Source organism: Papio anubis, chromosome 2 (genome assembly GCF_008728515.1).
Source record: "Papio anubis isolate 15944 chromosome 2, Panubis1.0, whole genome shotgun sequence".
Classification (NCBI taxonomy): Eukaryota; Metazoa; Chordata; class Mammalia; order Primates; family Cercopithecidae; genus Papio; species Papio anubis.
In genome coordinates this window covers 33,407,596-33,424,354 of record NC_044977.1, presented here as the reverse complement: position 1 = coordinate 33,424,354, position 16,759 = coordinate 33,407,596, and the positions used below count along the sequence as shown (strand labels likewise).

The window sequence follows — 16,759 nt, the reverse complement described above, 5'->3', positions numbered from 1 at the left end:
TATGGTGAGAAATAACTAATGTTTATTAACATAATTCTGCTGGAATCCCTACATAGATTTGCTATTTACGTCCCCTTCTGCTTTTTCTGTTTTTCTTCTACCTGGAAGTGCTTGTTTAAAAAGGTTAGTCTTCTGTTAACAGTTTTAAACTGTAGCTATTGTAGAGAGAGAACACAACTTTGGAAAATGAGAATATCTAGTCTATACCTCATAAATTCTATTAGGACCCAATAAGTAGTTCAGATGGCAGGTGGATAGATACATAATTTAAAGGTTGATTTATGAAGTCACGTGTTATTTGTTTTATTAACAGGAACTAAAATGTTAAATCATGTCTTAAACATCTGTGAAAAAGATGGTACTTTTGACAACATTTATCTGTAAGTAAATTAATATTTTATGTTCTTATCAAAGGGGTTTAATAAGTTGGCAGGAGAAATCTTGACTAGAAACTTTAAAATCTGGTCACTTATTGTGCCTTTGGAAACACTGTGGAAGTAGTTGTTACAAAGTATTCGAGTAGTTGTTTTGTTTAGTTTTGTTTTATTAATAATAGTAGATTAGGGACCTGAGATAGAACACATTGCTTTATTATATTAGGATGAGAGCTCCAAAATCATAGGGAAGAAATCAGGATTAAAACTCAGGCCTTGGCCAGGCGCAGTGGCTCACACCTGTAATCCCAGCACTTTGGGAGTCCGAGGCAGGCAGATCACAAGGTCAGGAGATAGAGACCATCCTGGCTAACATGGTGAAACCCCGTCTCTACTAAAAATATTTTAAAAATTAGCTGGGCATAGTGGCGGCCGCCCATGTCACAGCTACTCGGGAGGTTGAGGCAGGAGAATGGCGTGAACCCGGGAGGCGGAGCTTGCAGTGAGCTGAGATCACGCCACTGCACTCCAGCCTGGGAGACAGAGCGAGACTGCATCTCAAAAAAAAAAAAAAAACTCAAGTCTTCAGAATTCAAAACCATTAATACTACTTTTCTCGTGCATAACCTTGTGTGTTTTGTTCAAGGCTATGTTGGATAGCCTTGAACATTGTAGTAGATCATTTGTAGTAGAGTTTAATAATCAAAATCATAGATTACCTAGCTGAGATTATACTTGAATCTCAAGAGGCTGTACATAAAGAGCTATGACTAAGATCACAGTCATGGATGTTCATAATTTAGTTTGGCTGTGTGAGATGCTGAATTATACGGTGTTATTTTTGGGAGTAATTGAGAAAGCTTGCATTAATTTTTAAAACATACCATGTTTTTTATCAATCAGAAGGAAGATATATCTTCAAGCTTTGAGACCCTAGTTTTTTATTTTTCATCATTTTTTTCTGTGTGTCAATAGGGCCTTTTAATAATTTATCCTCTTAAAATCAAAAAATTTTGATAGCTGTGGTACTTTTCCATTTGTTGACTATAAGAATAAACACTGTGAGCCTTCTAATCTTAACCAGCTGTCTTACAAATGTAAAAATTAGATTAAAAGTGTAAAATTGGGCCAGGCGCAGTGGCTCACACCTGTAATCCCAGCACTTTGGGAGGCCAAGGCCAGGCGGATCATGAAGTCAAGATATCGAGACCATCCTGGCTAACACAGTGAAACCCCATCTTTACTAAAAAATAGAAAAATTAGCTGGGCTTGGTGGTGGGCGCCTGTAGTCCCAGCTACACGGGAGGCCGAGGCAGGAGAATGGCATGAACCTGGGAGGTGGAGCTTGCAGTGAGCCAAAATCACGCCACCGCACTCCAGCCTGGGCGACACAGAGAGACTCCGTCTCAAAAAAAAAGTGTAAAATTGTCATCAAAAGCTTTTAGGTAAGCATGCCTAACCTTTGTTGATTAGTGGTAATTGTAAAGAGAATGTAACAAATGTGCAGCATTCTAGCTCCAACCAATTTGGAGCTATCTGTGGAGAATGCTTAAAACTTGATGAAACCTTAATTTTAATTTTTTTCTGATACTCTCTTATACCTCAGGCATGTCCAGATCAGCAACGAGTCGGCAATTGACTTCTACAGGAAGTTTGGCTTTGAGATTATTGAGACAAAGAAGAACTACTATAAGAGGATAGAGCCTGCAGATGCTCATGTGCTGCAGAAAAACCTCAAAGTTCCTTCTGGTCAGAATGCAGATGTGCAAAAGACAGACAACTGAACAAATTACAAATGAACTTTCTTGCACTTGCTTGTCGCCAAATAAAAGAGAGGCCCATTGATACCCCCTCCCCCAACACTTTTCTTTTAAAGCTTTTCTCCCTCCTTGTTCTTGTTTTTCCTTCTTCCTTTCCTTTTCTCTAAGAGTTATAACACTTTGAAGGACTTTAAAAAAATAATCATGTTTGAATTGTTTTCTCTTATTTTTGTGAGGTGGTTTGAAGGAAGGAGAAGGTAGATCTGTTTAATTTTGCAGTTAAAGCTAGATGGTCCTAAAAATTTAATTGTCAAATTTCAAATTTAATGTCCTGCTTTCACATTGAAGGGCAGAGCCTACAAAACATTGTATATTTCAAAAGACAAAAAGAAGCAGCAGCAATATCTTGTTCTCTAATGCATAGACTAGTTGAGTGTGTTTGTGGTACTTTGGGTTTTTTAAAACTGGGATACTAATCCCTAGACGTTGCCTTCACTCCACCTTTAGTCCTTCTGAGCACTCTCTCGGAAGTTGAACATCGTTATCCTTGTAAGAAATACTAAGCTTATTTTGATTTTTAAGCAATTATATCTTCTCTTCTTGCTGGTGGGTGGGGCAGTTTGGTTTAGTGTTATACTTTGGTCTAAGTATTTGAGTTAAACTGCTTTTTTGCTAATGAGTGGGCTGGTTGTTAGCAGGTTTGTTTTTCCTGCTGTTGATTGTTACTAGTGGCATTAACTTTTAGAATGTGGGCTGGTGAGATTAATTTTTTTTTAATATCCCAGCTAGAGATATGGCCTTTAACTGACCTAAAGAGGTGTGTTGTGATTTAATTTTTCCCCTGTTCCTTTTTCTTCAGTAAACCCAACAATAGTCTAACCTTAAAAATTGAGTTGATGTCCTTATAGGTCACTACCCCTAAATAAACCTGAAGCAGGTGTTTTCCCTTGGACATATTGAAAAGTACCTAAAAAGAAGCTTAGATGGACTGTGACACAATAAATTCAATTAATGTCATCTAATGCCAGCTGTTAAAAGTGTGGCCACTGAGCATTTGATTTTATAGGAAAAAAAATACAGTATTTTTCAGAATAACATAGCTGTGCTATTGCATATCTGTTGGAGAACATCCCAGATTTGCTTATACTCAGTGCCTATGATATTGAGTTTAAGGATTTGAGGCAGGGGTAATTATTAAACATATTGCTTCTATTCTTGGAAAAGTAGAAGTGTAAAATGTTAATAATACAAATGTCACTGTGACCTCCTCCACTGAGAGGACTGGTTTATGCCAGATCATTTTCTGGCACATAGGGAGTGGCTTTGACAGGTTGATAACTTTGTAAGATGGGAGACATCTGAAATATTCATGTTTTCCTCTTATAGTTCCATCTCCACTATTTAGAAATGTTCTCAGACTTTGAAATAATGCACAGGGCTTGAGCTTTCTGTCATTTGACTTTGAAAGGAAGTTTCATTCATATTTATCCTCTTGTGTAAAATTCTAGTATAAAGTCTCATCTCCAAATATGTTAAATGACAAAATTATTTTATAAAATGTTTATGCACACTTTATCACCTTAAGTTTTTATTTGAGAATGTGAAAGTACAAGGTGCAGTAGACTTCAACAATCTTGAGTGCCAAGAATAATACAGAAAAAGAAGACAGTTGATGAATGCGTTTATAGGTTTCTAATCTTAAGATGGTAAAAATGTAGAAAGACCTTGCTGGTTTTTTGAGAGTATTCGTTTCTTAAAACAATCCAAATCTAAGCTTAGAAGAAAAGTTTAGCATTAAGCTCATTTATCTTCATGGATAAGCTTCAGCTTGCTCTTGGCAAGAGAAGAGTGCTTGAGTTACAGAAGGCATAATTAGTTTGAAGAATGCAGCAGCCTTTTTGTAAACTTCCCAGATATCAAAATCGACTTTGATATATAAATGGTTTTCTGAGATGACACTGCCTCTATTTCTATAACCATTTCACCTGGACTATCTAATCAGTCCTATGAATGTATCCCTAAATGTGGTTATTGAAAACCGAATAGCTGCCTCATGACAAGTATGTGTTATTTAAGGAGGAAAAAATATTAAATTTTGAATTGAGTGTGTAGGCTCCCTATCATTATATAGTTTCTTTTTCCATGGTAGTCAGTGACTTAACCTAAATTGTAAATGTTTGTAAAGGGTTAATTGTCCTACATCAAACTTATGTTAAATAATTCCATCCACTTATGGAGGAGGAGGAGAATGTGGAAGAGGTAAAAAGCTGGGCACAAGTTCATATGCCTATGAGTCAGTAAAGACTGAAGTAATGTCCTATGTTGAGCTGGTTATTTTGATATATGATAATTATCTTTAGAACAATTCTGTTAACTGGAAAATCACAGGATATATCCATCATATTTTTCAGGACAGATAGTTTTTACTGTGGGGCAAATAGGTTAAAATTACACTGTATGGTAGTTGCATTTAGGTTTTAAAGCAAAGAATCTGTAGAGAAATCTATGCAATATATAGTTTGTCCAGATTAGCTTTCGTTTGGGGAATGAAGTTCTGAAATATCTAAAGCAGTTTACTCATCAGTTGAAAAGTCCTCCAAAAAGAGAACTATTGGGAAACCATGGTGTGTGGTGGTGGAAAAGAAAAGCTCCCTCAGTTTTTTGGAGGGAATAACTTAAAAAAAAATACTTAAATGGCTAAGTTTTCTTGGTGCAGTTAAGAATTAAACTTGTCAATTTTAACATTGCTGTTACATCTGAAATAAACTTATGTGATGTTCTGGTAGTGAGCTGTGATATCTATAAATGTCAAAACTGTATTGTTTTGAATTCTGCAGCCAGCAACTGTACATACTCATTGTGTAGTGTTTCCCTTACTGCTTTTATTTACTTTCACATTTCTTTAAGATCTAATTTTAAAATCATTAAAATAGGCCAGGTGTAATTAAGGCATCCTAATTCAGATCTTCTGTGACTTGCTAGGTACTGCCCAATGTCTACAATTCAGTTCCAGTGAGAGGGAAAAAATAAGATCCAAGGAACTGTCTTGCTGCTATATTCTTAATGTAATTGTTAGAAATACTTGACACTTCAGGCTGCAATCTGTTTAGTAATGTGTATTGGCTACAGATAACATATTCAGGTGTTTTGGTTTTTTTCCTTGTAAGGAAGGAGTATAGTAGTTCAATGAGTTGGGAATTGGCTTTTAACCTTTTTCCTGAATATCAAACATGAATTTAATATTTTTTCTTTAATGGAATTAATTCAGTATTTAATATTTCTAGCCAAAATTGTTATAATTAGAGTTTTGCTTTTTTCACTTAAGAAACAATGGGTGATCCTTGTCTAGTGTGTCTTAGTTATTACTGTAGTTTAAAACAAGTATTATCTTCCACAGTTCTGGATCAGGAATCTAGGAGCTGCTTAACTGGGTGGTTCTGTCTTGAGATCTCAGAAGGTTGCAGTCAAGCTGTTAGCCAGGACTGTACCATCTTGAAGCTTGACAAGGCTAGAGGAGCCATTTTCAAGATGTCTTGCTCATGTGGCTCTTGGGCTTCAGTTCCTCACTGTGTGGGTATCATCATGGGGCTGCCTGATGGACAACTGGCATGTGGCTTCCCCCAAAGGTGATACAAGAAAGTGAGCAGAAGCCACACTCTTTTATGATGTAGCCTCAGGTGACATAATTTCTGCCGTATTCCATTAGTCACACAGACCGACCATTGGATCACTCTGGTATAGTGTGGGAGGGGACTACACAAGGATGTGAATACTGGGAGGTGGATGTCATGGGGCCCTCTAGGAGACTGGCTGTCACTGCTCAGAGAAGATACTGGGCTTTGTTGACCCCCAAGGTCAGGGTAGTTTTGGTGAGGTTGTGTTTTATTAGTCTCTAAAAGGAGTAGTTTTCTAAATGAGGGTTAGAAAGCACTGCACTTTACAATTAGGATATAAAAGAAATAGAGAGTGGGCCTAAAGGCTGTGCTCTTGTGATTGGGTTTTCAGTGGGGAAGGTAGACAAGGCTGTCTCAGACTGATGCTGTTCTCACTGAGTGATTTGAATATTTCTGGGAAATTGGATACTACAGTCACAAATAGGAACAGTAAGCCTGTAGAAATTTTTCAGGGAGTAAATATTTTCTATGGCAGTGTCCTGAATTGGTTCTCCCCTGCAAGACTGAACTGTAGGAACTTAGTCCTAGTTTATGATACAGCCAAATAACATAGTCATATGGGAAAAAGGGTTTGAGTCAGATTTCTTAATGTATGTGTAGTTAACTTGGTAGAACATTGAGAACTATCAAGTCAGACAACAATCTGTTACTGGGGCAGAAATTCCCAACCTTTTCAGTTCTCCAAAATTTAAGATAACTTGATTTCTTAGGTAAAATGTTTTTGTTTTGGCAACAGAGTCTCGCTCTGTCGCCCAGGCTGGAGTGTAGTGTGGCACGATCTTGGCTCACTGTAACCCCCACCTTCCAGGTTCAAGCAATTCTGCCTCAGCCTCTCAAGTAGCTGGGACTACAAGGCACATGCCAACATGCCCGGCTAATTTTTTGTATTTTAGTAGAGACGAGGTTTCACCATTTTGCCCAGGCTGGTCTGGAACTCCTGAGCTTAGGCAATCCGCCTGCCGCGGCCTCCTAAAGTGCTCGATTTCAGGCGAGCCACCACGCCTGGCCAGTAAAATGTTTTCTATCTGGAATGAATCGAGGTCTTTCCCTTGCTCAGTAGCTTCTAGAAGAAGAAAAAATAGCATCAAGATCTGATTCAGAAATAATTGGGAGCAGAAAGTTAATATGAAGGAGTTGCTACTTGTTAACAGCCTAGAGTTTAGATCTAGAAGAATTATTACCTTTTTAAATTTGTAATGAAAGCTTAAATTCAGCATTTGGGAAGTTTACTCTTGGCTGGAATATTTTGGAGTTTGTAAACAGTGTGTTAGATATTCCTGATTTAACTGAAACTAATTTGCCACATAGATTTAATTTCATTCCAGTTTTACTTGTTTTATTTACTGTCCTCAAAAACTCAAGACATCTGAAAGGATCTAAGCAGTATAAATTAAAGCACATATTGAATCGCTGTAGTAGCTTTCATAGGACATCTGATTATAATGCTTTTCTTTGTTGCTTTGTCCATACTGAACTTGTCTAGTTTATCTTTGAGAAACCATTTGCTAGTATCAAAAAGTCTTCTGTAAAGATTTGAACAATCTTGAGTTATCCTTGTCACTAGCAATCTCTTCCCCTAAAGTATAAAAAAACTGTCAGGTACCGTATGTGTAATTACTTATGCAGGTGAAATTTGAATACACAAACAGTAAAACCCAGTTCTCTTAGTAAGATGAGGGCTTTGTTGTAGCACCTTTAAAACAGTTTTACAACATCCTTCATTCTTACCACCTTCCTAAGTTAGAAATGATCTTCCTTTAGTGGATATAAAAGTTGTACGTTGTTTCTACAAACTTATTGGGTGCCTACTATTCTGAGCTCTAGGGATATAGCAGTGAGCAAGGCAAATAATGTCTGTGACCTCGTTAAATAAAGGTAAGTAAAATTCTAGTTGCAGAATTCATGTCTAAGTGAAGGTCATCCTCTTTACTAAAATGAATCAGCTCCTTCAAGGATCTTGATTTTACCTTAATTTTGAATTCCTTATATTGACTTGTTTTCTCTTACATTGGCTCCAATACAAACAAAAAGCCTTAATTCCCATAGGAGAACTGAGACTTAGAAGTGGGAAAGGGAGTGCAAAAGAGATATAAGTTCAGAATGTATACAGGAGAAACAATGTAACATTGTAGAGGTTCTTTTTTTTTCTTTGAGACGGAGTCTCTCATTCTATGACCCAGGATGGAGCGCAGTGGTGCAATCTTGGCTCACTGCAACCTCCGCTATCTGGGTTCAAGCAATTCTCCTGTCTCAGCCTCCTGAGTAGCTAGGATTACAGACATGCACCACCATGCCCGGCTATTTTTTGTATTTTTTGCAGGGACGGAGTTTCACTATGTTGACAGGCCTTTTCTCAAACTTCTGACCTCAGGTGATCCCAAGGTGCTGGGATTACAGGCATGAGCCACTGTGCCCAACCTAACATTGTAGAGGTTCTGATTCCATCATATGTAGCTTGTGTCTGTGGACTCATGCAGCTTATCTCATTCTAAATGGCCTTTTTCATGCTACAGTTTAAAAAATAGACTAGCTCAGCTCTGGTGACATCTCAACTAGAGATCGTATCATCAGACAAATGAGTGACCTACTTCACAATTTGACCTTTTGCATCGGGATCCAAAGAGTAAATTCTTTCCTTCATTTTAGTTTCTGATTAACAGTTTTTCCCCAGATGATGTACTAGCAATGACCTCCCTCTGGGGACTTGATTCAGTTTGTTTCACATATAAGCAAATCTGTATGACCTTGGTTACAATTATCTGCAAGTATCCTGATTCTGTGTCTTACTTGCTTTGTTACAGTTACAACACTGCTAACTCCTTCAAGTGTAACTTCCACAACTGCTCAGTGCCTACTAGCTTGGTCTTTTCTTGCCAAACCTTTCTTCCTCTTTCCCTACATAGAAATGTCTAGAGTCCCTTCACAGCAAATGGAAGTTTAGCCTATATTATGTACCCTGGGACAAGTTTAGAATGTGGTTCCTGGATTATCACAATCATTGACAAAAGAAAAAAAAAAAAGGTGCTCCTTGTAACTTGCAGGGCATAGTACACTGGCTTACATGAAATTTGGTCATGGAATGTACTCATAAGAGATCAAGTGATGACAGTGAAAAAGATGAGTATGGCCCTTACCTGGAGATGCTTAGCAGTCTAGTAGAAAACATTTTTTTCAATTCCCATGAGATACTGTGTTGAGATGAGAGGTATAAATTTACAGAATTTTGAAGAAGACTTAATTAAATTAGCTTTGAGTTTGGTTCTATTACTACAAACAAAATGAGTAATTATTGTGTCATATGGTTATCTAGACATCTAAGAGTGAACAAAAATGATAAGTGTGCTTAGAGAATTAAATATCTCTACTGAGGTATGGTAGCACCACAGGAAAGGTGTGTCCTGTAGCAGATATCAGATAATTTAGCTATTGGAAAAATAATCTAGGACCGAAGTAATTGATCAAAACAAAAATGGGGTAAATAATTGAACGTGTAACCCAACGCCAGAGCTTTGCAAATTTATGAGAATCACAATGCTTAAAAAAAATAGATCTAATGTATGCATTTAAAAGGACAAAAATTCTGCATTAAGAACTTGGGAGAGGGGTTAAAAAACTCAAATTTAACTCTAAAGAGCTCCTATTCTAAGAAAAGCATTGCGGTATTTTGATAATGAAAAGATGAAAAAAATTCTAATAGACAGTTTTTCAAAATATGGCTTTACTTTTGCCTAATGTTGCATTGGGTTCATTCATTACAATAAAACTTACTGGCCGGGCGCCGTGGCTCACGCCTATAATCCCAGCACTTTGGGAGGCTGAGGCGGGTGGATCAACCTGAGGTCGGGGGTTCAAGACCAGCCTGACCAACATGGAGAAACCCAGCCTCTACTAAAAACACAAAATTATTAGCCAGGCATGGTGGCGCATGCCTGTAATTCCAGCTACTCGTGAGGCTGAGGCAGGAGAATCGCTTGAACCCAGGAGGCGGAGGTTGCACTCCAGCCTGGGCAACAAGAGCGAAACTCCATCTCAAAAAAAAAAAAAAACTGAGCGCTTACCATGTATTAGGCACTGTGATTGATGCTACCATCCAACATAGTGCTTATAAGTAACAATACTGTAATATATACTTAAAATTTTGCGAGAAAGATAAATCTCACATGTAAGTTTTTAAATCACAAAACAATGGAGGCTGAGAAGAAACTTTTGGACATGATAGATATGTTTATGGCATTGTGATGGGTTAATGGGTGTATGCTTATCTCCAAACTCATCAAGTTGTATACTTTAGATATGTACAGCTTTTTGTATGTCAATCATACCTCAATAAAGTGCTTTTTTAAAAAAAATTAACCAAAATAGACCATACTGACTTGGGTTATAAGTCAAAATACTAGCACTTCAGGAGGCCGAGGTGGGTGGGTCACCTGAGATCTGGAGTTTGAGACCAGCTGACCAACATGGTGAAACCCTATCTCTACTAAAAATAAAAAAATTAGCTAGGCGTGGCAGCTTGGGATGCTGAGGTAGGAGAATCGCTTGAACCCGGGAGGCGGAGGTTGCAGTGAGCCAAGATCAAAAAATTAGCTGGGCATGGCTACTTGGGATGCCGAGGTAGGAGAACTGCTTGAGCCCGGGACAGGGAGGTTGCAGTGAGCTGAGGTCGTGCCATTGTACTTCAACCTGGACAACAAGAGCAAAACTCAGTCTCAAAAAAAAAAAAAAAAGGCAAAATATATTTAAGAAGCTTGATATCTGGAAAATAATCTGAAAATCAAACGTTTCTAAATCATGTCTAAGAATTTGTTGCAAGAGAAATGAGAGTATTTTGAACAGAAGGAAAATGAAAACTGTATCAAAAGCTGTAGCAAGCAGCTAAACATGCTTAAAGGGTAATTTACAGCATTAAATGTGTGAGGAAAAATGTCTTAAATAAAGGATCTTAAGTTCCATCTTAAGAAACTAGAAAAACAAGAACTAGTTAAACCTAAAGTAAGCTGAAAAGGAAAAAGTAAAGAGCAGAAACCAGTAAGATTGAAGACAAAACAACAAACAAAGCAACTGCCACTTTGAAAAAGTAAGATTGATAAACTTCTAGCTAGACTGATCAAAGAATAGAGAAGACACAAATTACTGATATCAGTAATGGCAGGGGACAACACTACACAACTTAGAATAAAAGGATAATCAATTCATCCAATCAACAAAGATGAAATGGACGTTTTTTCAAAAAATATGTCCATTTCATCTGAAAGACAAATTACTAATGTTATTCAAGAGGAAAGTCTGAGGTTTGCAAAAGGTTAAACAGTCACCATATGACTCAGCAACATACACATCAGAAATGAAATGTCCACATGACAACTTGTATTCATAGCATTAAGAATAGCCAAAGGGTGAGAACAACCCAAGTGTCCATCAACTATATCCACAGAAAGAGCTATTGTTCAGTCATAATAGGTGAATCGTATGGTATGCAATAATATCAGTAAAGCTGTTTTCATAAGAAAAATAAGAAACCTGAAATAGTCTCATATATATAAAGAAAATTGAATTTGTAGTTAAAATCCTCCCTACAAAGAAATCCCAGGCCCTATGGCCTCTTTTGTGAATTCTATCAAATATTTAAGGAAGTTATGATACGAATCCTACCTACTCTTCAAGAAAATAGAATATTGGTCAGTTCATTTTATGAGAACAGCATTATGCCAACACTAAAACCAGACAAAGACATTATAAGAAAACTATAGGCCAATATCGCTCATGAATTATGACTGGAAAATCCTTAAGAAAATATTAGCAAATCAAATCCAGCAATATATTAAAAGGATATATTATGATCAAATAGGATTAGTCTCAAGAATGAAAGGTTGATTTAACAATTGAAAACTAATTTGTGTAATTTATCATATGAACGATCTTAAAAATAAATGATTATCGGCCGGGCGCGGTGGCTCAAGCCTGTAATCCCAGCACTTTGGGAGGCCGAGGCGGGCGGATCACGAGGTCAGGAGATGGAGACCATCCTGGCTAACATGGTGAAACCCCGTCTCTACTAAAAATACAAAAAACTAGCCGGGCGTGGTGGCGGGCGCCTGTAGTCCCAGCTACTCGGAGGCTGAGGCAGGAGAATGGCCTGAACCTGGGAGGCGGAGCTTGCAGTGAGCCGAGATCGTGCCACTGCACTCCAGCCTGGGTGACACAGCGCGAGACTCCGTCTCAAAAAAAAAAAATAAATAAATAAAAATAAATGATTATCTCAATAGATGCAGGAAAAAAATATTCAACAAAATTCAACACCCATTCATGATTTTTTAAGAGTTTGAACAATATAGGAATAAAAAGGAATTTATTTAATCTGAAAAAGTTATCTATAAGAGCTTTCACCATACTTGATAGTGAAAGACTGAATGCCTTACCACTAAGTTTGGGAAGAAGGCAAGGATGGCTCTTCTCACCATTGCCATACGATATTGCACTGGATTTCAGTAAGTGAAAAACTGTTATATTAGACTAGCCAGTCCAATAAAATAAGAAAAGTATGCAGATTGTAAAGTAAAATGGTTTTATTTACAGATGATTAAGTAGAAAATATTAAGATGATCTTTTTTTAAAAAAAAAAAAGCTACTAGAATTAATAAAGGAGTGTAGTAAGGTCACAAAATACAAACATCAATTGTATTTCCAGCAATAAAAAAATTTGAAATGGAAAAATTTTAATAATATAACAATGTAAAAATATTTAGAGATACATTTAACAAAATGTATGCAAGACATGTATACAGAAAGTTATAAAACACTGCTGGGAAACATTTGTAAAGACCCAAATAAATGCAGAAATATAACATGCTCATGGATCCCAAAACCCAATATTGTGACTTGTCCTCAAATCGAATTATATATCTCAGTCAAAAGTATTGAAGGCTTGCATTTTCCTGTTTAAATTGATGAGCTTAAGTCTACATGGAAACGTGAAGAAAAGAGTTAATACAATTTATAAAAGGAAAACACAATTGGAGGACTTACACTACTTGACTTTAAGACACATAAAGCTGCATAAAGACAGTATGGTGTTGGTGTCAATGCCCACAAATATATCAGTGGAAAGGAATAGAATTCAAAAATGCATCAGTGAATATATGGTCACTTGATTTTTGTCCCAGATACAAACAATTCAGTGGAGGAAAGATAGTCTTTCCAACAACCAATGTTGGAAGAAATGGATTTTCCAATAAAATATATAAACTTTGATCCACACCTCCATGATATGCAAAATTTAATTTAAAATGCAGAATGAATCTAAATATAAAACTAAAAAACGTCTAGAAGAAAAACATGAGAAAATCTGTGTGACCTTGTGTTAAAGATTTCTTAGCTATGACATCATAAGCATAATCCATAAAAGGAATAATTGATAAATTGGATTTAAAATTACTATATGAAAGACAAGAAAATGAAAAGACAAACTAGGAACTGGGAAAAACCACTTGAATAACATATATCTGAAAAAGGTTTTGTAATCAGAATGTATAAAGAACCCTGGAAACTCAGTAAACAACAAACAGCCCAGTAAAAATGGTCAAGACATTTGAACAACACTTCATCAAAGACATATAAATCATATAAATGGCTAATAAGCACATGCAAAGATGTGTAGCATCATTAGTAAATAGGGAAATGCAAATTAAGGTCATAATGAAGTATCATTATGTGCCTATTAGAATGATGAAAATTTAAATAGACTGATCATGGCTGAGCGCGGTGGCTCACACTTGTAATCCCAGCACTTTGGGAGACCAAGACAGGCAGATCTCTTGAGCCCAGGAGTTCAAGACTAGCCTGGGACATGGTGAAACCCCATCTCTACTAAAAATACAAGAATTAGCCAGGCATAGTGGTGTACACCTGTAGTCCCAGCTACTCAGGAGGCTGAGGCAAGCAGATCACCTGAGCCCAGGAGTTTGCAGTGAGCCGTGATCATACCACTGCAATAAAGCCTGAGCGAGACAGCAAGACCCAGTCTCAAAAAAAAAATAATAATAAGATGAAAATTAATAGACTGATCATATAAAGTGTCACCAAGGATGTGGAAAAATTCAAACTCTTATGCACTACTAGCGGGAATACAAAATGGTACCGGAATTTTGCAAAGCAGTTTGGCAGTTTTTGTAAAACAGTAAATACAGTCTGGGCATGTTGGCTCCTGCCTGTAATTTTAACACTGGGAGACTGAAGGAGGAAAATTACTTGAGTCCAGGAGTTGGAGACCAGCCTGGGCAATATAGCAAGTCTGTCTCTACAAAAAAAAAAAAAAAAAAAAAAAAAAAAAAAAGGGGACAGTCCCTTTAAGCCCTGGTTCTTGGGGGGCTGGGGGGGTGGGATGATTGCGGCTCACTGCCAACTCCAGTCTGGGCAACAGAACATGACTCTGTCTTTAAGGAAGGGGAAAAAAAAGTAAGTCGACTGAATGAAAGAAGATAGACAAAAAGAGACAAGAAGGGTATATACTGAATAATTTCATGTATATAAAATTCCAGAAAATGGAAACTAACGTATAGTGACTGAAAGTACATTAGTGATTGTCTGGAGAATAGGATAAGGCCAGAGGAGGGAATTAATTAGCATGAGGTAATTTGAGTAGCAAGAAAGATATGCTCATTGTTTACTGTGGAAGCGGTTTCACAGGTGTATACATATGTTAAAGCTTTATCACATTGCCCATTTTAGATATGTTCAGTTTGCTGTAGGTCAATTATATCTCAGTACAGCTATAGGAATATCTTGTTGTATTGCAGTTTCCTTTATTGAGCTTCACAGATACTGCACTTTTTTCACTGTGTCAACACTGCATGGAGCAAGCCTGTCAGTGCCATTCTTCCAACGGCATGTGTTCACTTCCTGTCTCTGTATCATATTTTGGTAACTCTTGCAATATTTTAAACTTTTACTAAGATTTTTTGGGGGGAGTTTGGAACTATTAACCACAAAGAATAGTCTTTCCAGGCCAGGCATGGTAGCTTACACCTATAGTCATGGCACTTTGGGAGATGGAGGTAGCCAGATCACTTGAGCTCAGGAGTTTGAGACCAGCCTGGGCAACAGGGTGAAACCCTGTGTCTACTAAAAATACAAAATTAGCCGGGTGTGGTGGCACCCGGCTAACAGTCCCAACTACTTGGGAGGTTGAGAGGTGGCAGGATGCTTCGAGCCTGGCAGGCAGAGGTTACAGTTAGCCGAGATTGCGCCACCACACTCCAGCCTGGGCAACAGAATGAGACCTTGTCTTAAAAAAAAAAAAAAGTCTTTCCAGTGTTTGAAGTTGAAGGTGTAAACCCATTGGAGGATTTTTCAAAGCATGATATATGTCCCATGGAATATAATACACTGTGATAGATAATGTAGTATCAGAAGAAAATAATGGATTTCACAGAAAAGGATAATGTATCTATATTGGTGTCATATTGCTCTTTTCAAAGACAAGGAATACATATTCAGTTTCTAGCAGGAAAGCTGACAAGGATGAACCATTATTGCTGAACCATTCTCACTGCTGGTTATCCAAATGTCATAGTAATTTGAGTGCTTTATTTTATTATTTATTTAAACAGTTATTTTAGGTTCAAGGGTACCTGTGCAGGTTTGTTATATTGGTAAATTGTGTGTCCTGAGGGTTTGGTGTACATATTGTTGTATTACCCAGATAATAAGCATAGTACCCCATAGGTAGTTTTTGGATCCTCACCCTCCTCCCACCCTCTACCCTCAAATAGGCTCTGGTGTCTGTTCCCTTCTTTTTTTTTTTTTTTTTTTTTTTGAGACAGAGTCTCGGTCTTTCGCCCAGGCTGGAGTGCAGTGGCGTGATCTCGACTCACTGCAAGCTCCACCTCCTGGGTTTATGCCATTCTTTAGGTTCGCGTGTACTCAACGTTTAGCTCCCACTTATACGTGAGAACATTCAGTATTTGCTTTTCTGTTCCTGCGTTTATTCACTTAGGATAGTGGCCTCTAGCTCCATTCATGTTGCTGCAAAGGACATGATCCTTTTCTTTTTTATGGCTCCATAGTATTCCATGGTGTGTATGTATCATATTTTCTTTATCCAGTCCATCATTGATGGGCATTTAGGTTGAGACCATGTATTCGTTATTGTAAATAGTGCTGTGGTGAACAAAGGTGTGCATGTGTCTTTATGGTAGAACAATTCATATTCCTTTGGGTACATACTCAACAATGGGATGCTGGGTCAAATGGTAGTTCTGTTTAAGTTCTTTTTTTTTTTCTTTGAGATGGGGTCTTGCTCTGTTGCCCAGGCTGGAGTGCAGTGGTGCAATCTCGGCTCACTGCAACCTCCTCCTTCCAGGTTCCAACGATTCTCCTGCCTCGGGATTACAGGCGCGCGCCACCACACCCAGCTAATTTTTTTACTTTTAGTATAGACAGGGTTTTATCCATGTTGGGCAAGCTGGTCTCGAACTCCTGACCTCGTGATCCACCCACCTCGGCCTCCCAAAATGCTGGGATTACAGGCGTGAGCCACCGCGCCTGGCCCTGTTTAAGTTATTTTAGAAATCGCCAAACTGCTTTCCATAGTGTCTGAACTAATGTACATTCCCACCAGTAGTGTGTAAGCGTTCCCTTTTCTCCACAACCTTGCCAGCATCTGTTATTTTTTGACTTTTTAATAATAGCTATTCTAGGGCCAAGTGAGGTGGCTCATGCCTGTAATCCAGTCATCTTGGGAGGCCCAGGTAGGCAGATCGCTTTAGTCCAGGAGTTCAAGAACAGCCTGGGCAACATAGTGAAACTCCCTCTCTACAAAAACTACAAAAATTAGGCTGCTGTGGTAGTGTGCACCTGTTGTCCTAGCTACTAGGGAGTCTGAGGTAGGAGGATCCCTTGAGCCCAGGAGGTCGAGCTGAGGTCACACCACTGCACTCCAGCCTGGGTGACA

General features: G+C 37.9%; 1 protein-coding gene across 2 annotated transcripts in view; it reads left to right on the top strand.

Annotated features, from left to right (window-relative positions):
* The window catches only part of NAA50 (N(alpha)-acetyltransferase 50, NatE catalytic subunit), a 28,888-nt gene extending 23,969 nt beyond the window's left edge, over positions 1 to 4,919 (top strand). For both annotated transcript variants that reach the window (XM_009200001.4, XM_003893941.4), the window contains exons 4-5: positions 314 to 380; positions 1,981 to 4,919. In XM_009200001.4, the coding sequence (XP_009198265.1) occupies positions 314 to 380; positions 1,981 to 2,158 (245 nt within the window). In that variant the 3' untranslated portion in view covers positions 2,159 to 4,919. The remainder of the gene's footprint in view (positions 1 to 313; positions 381 to 1,980) is intronic.
* Positions 4,920 to 16,759: the final 11,840 nt, after the last annotated feature.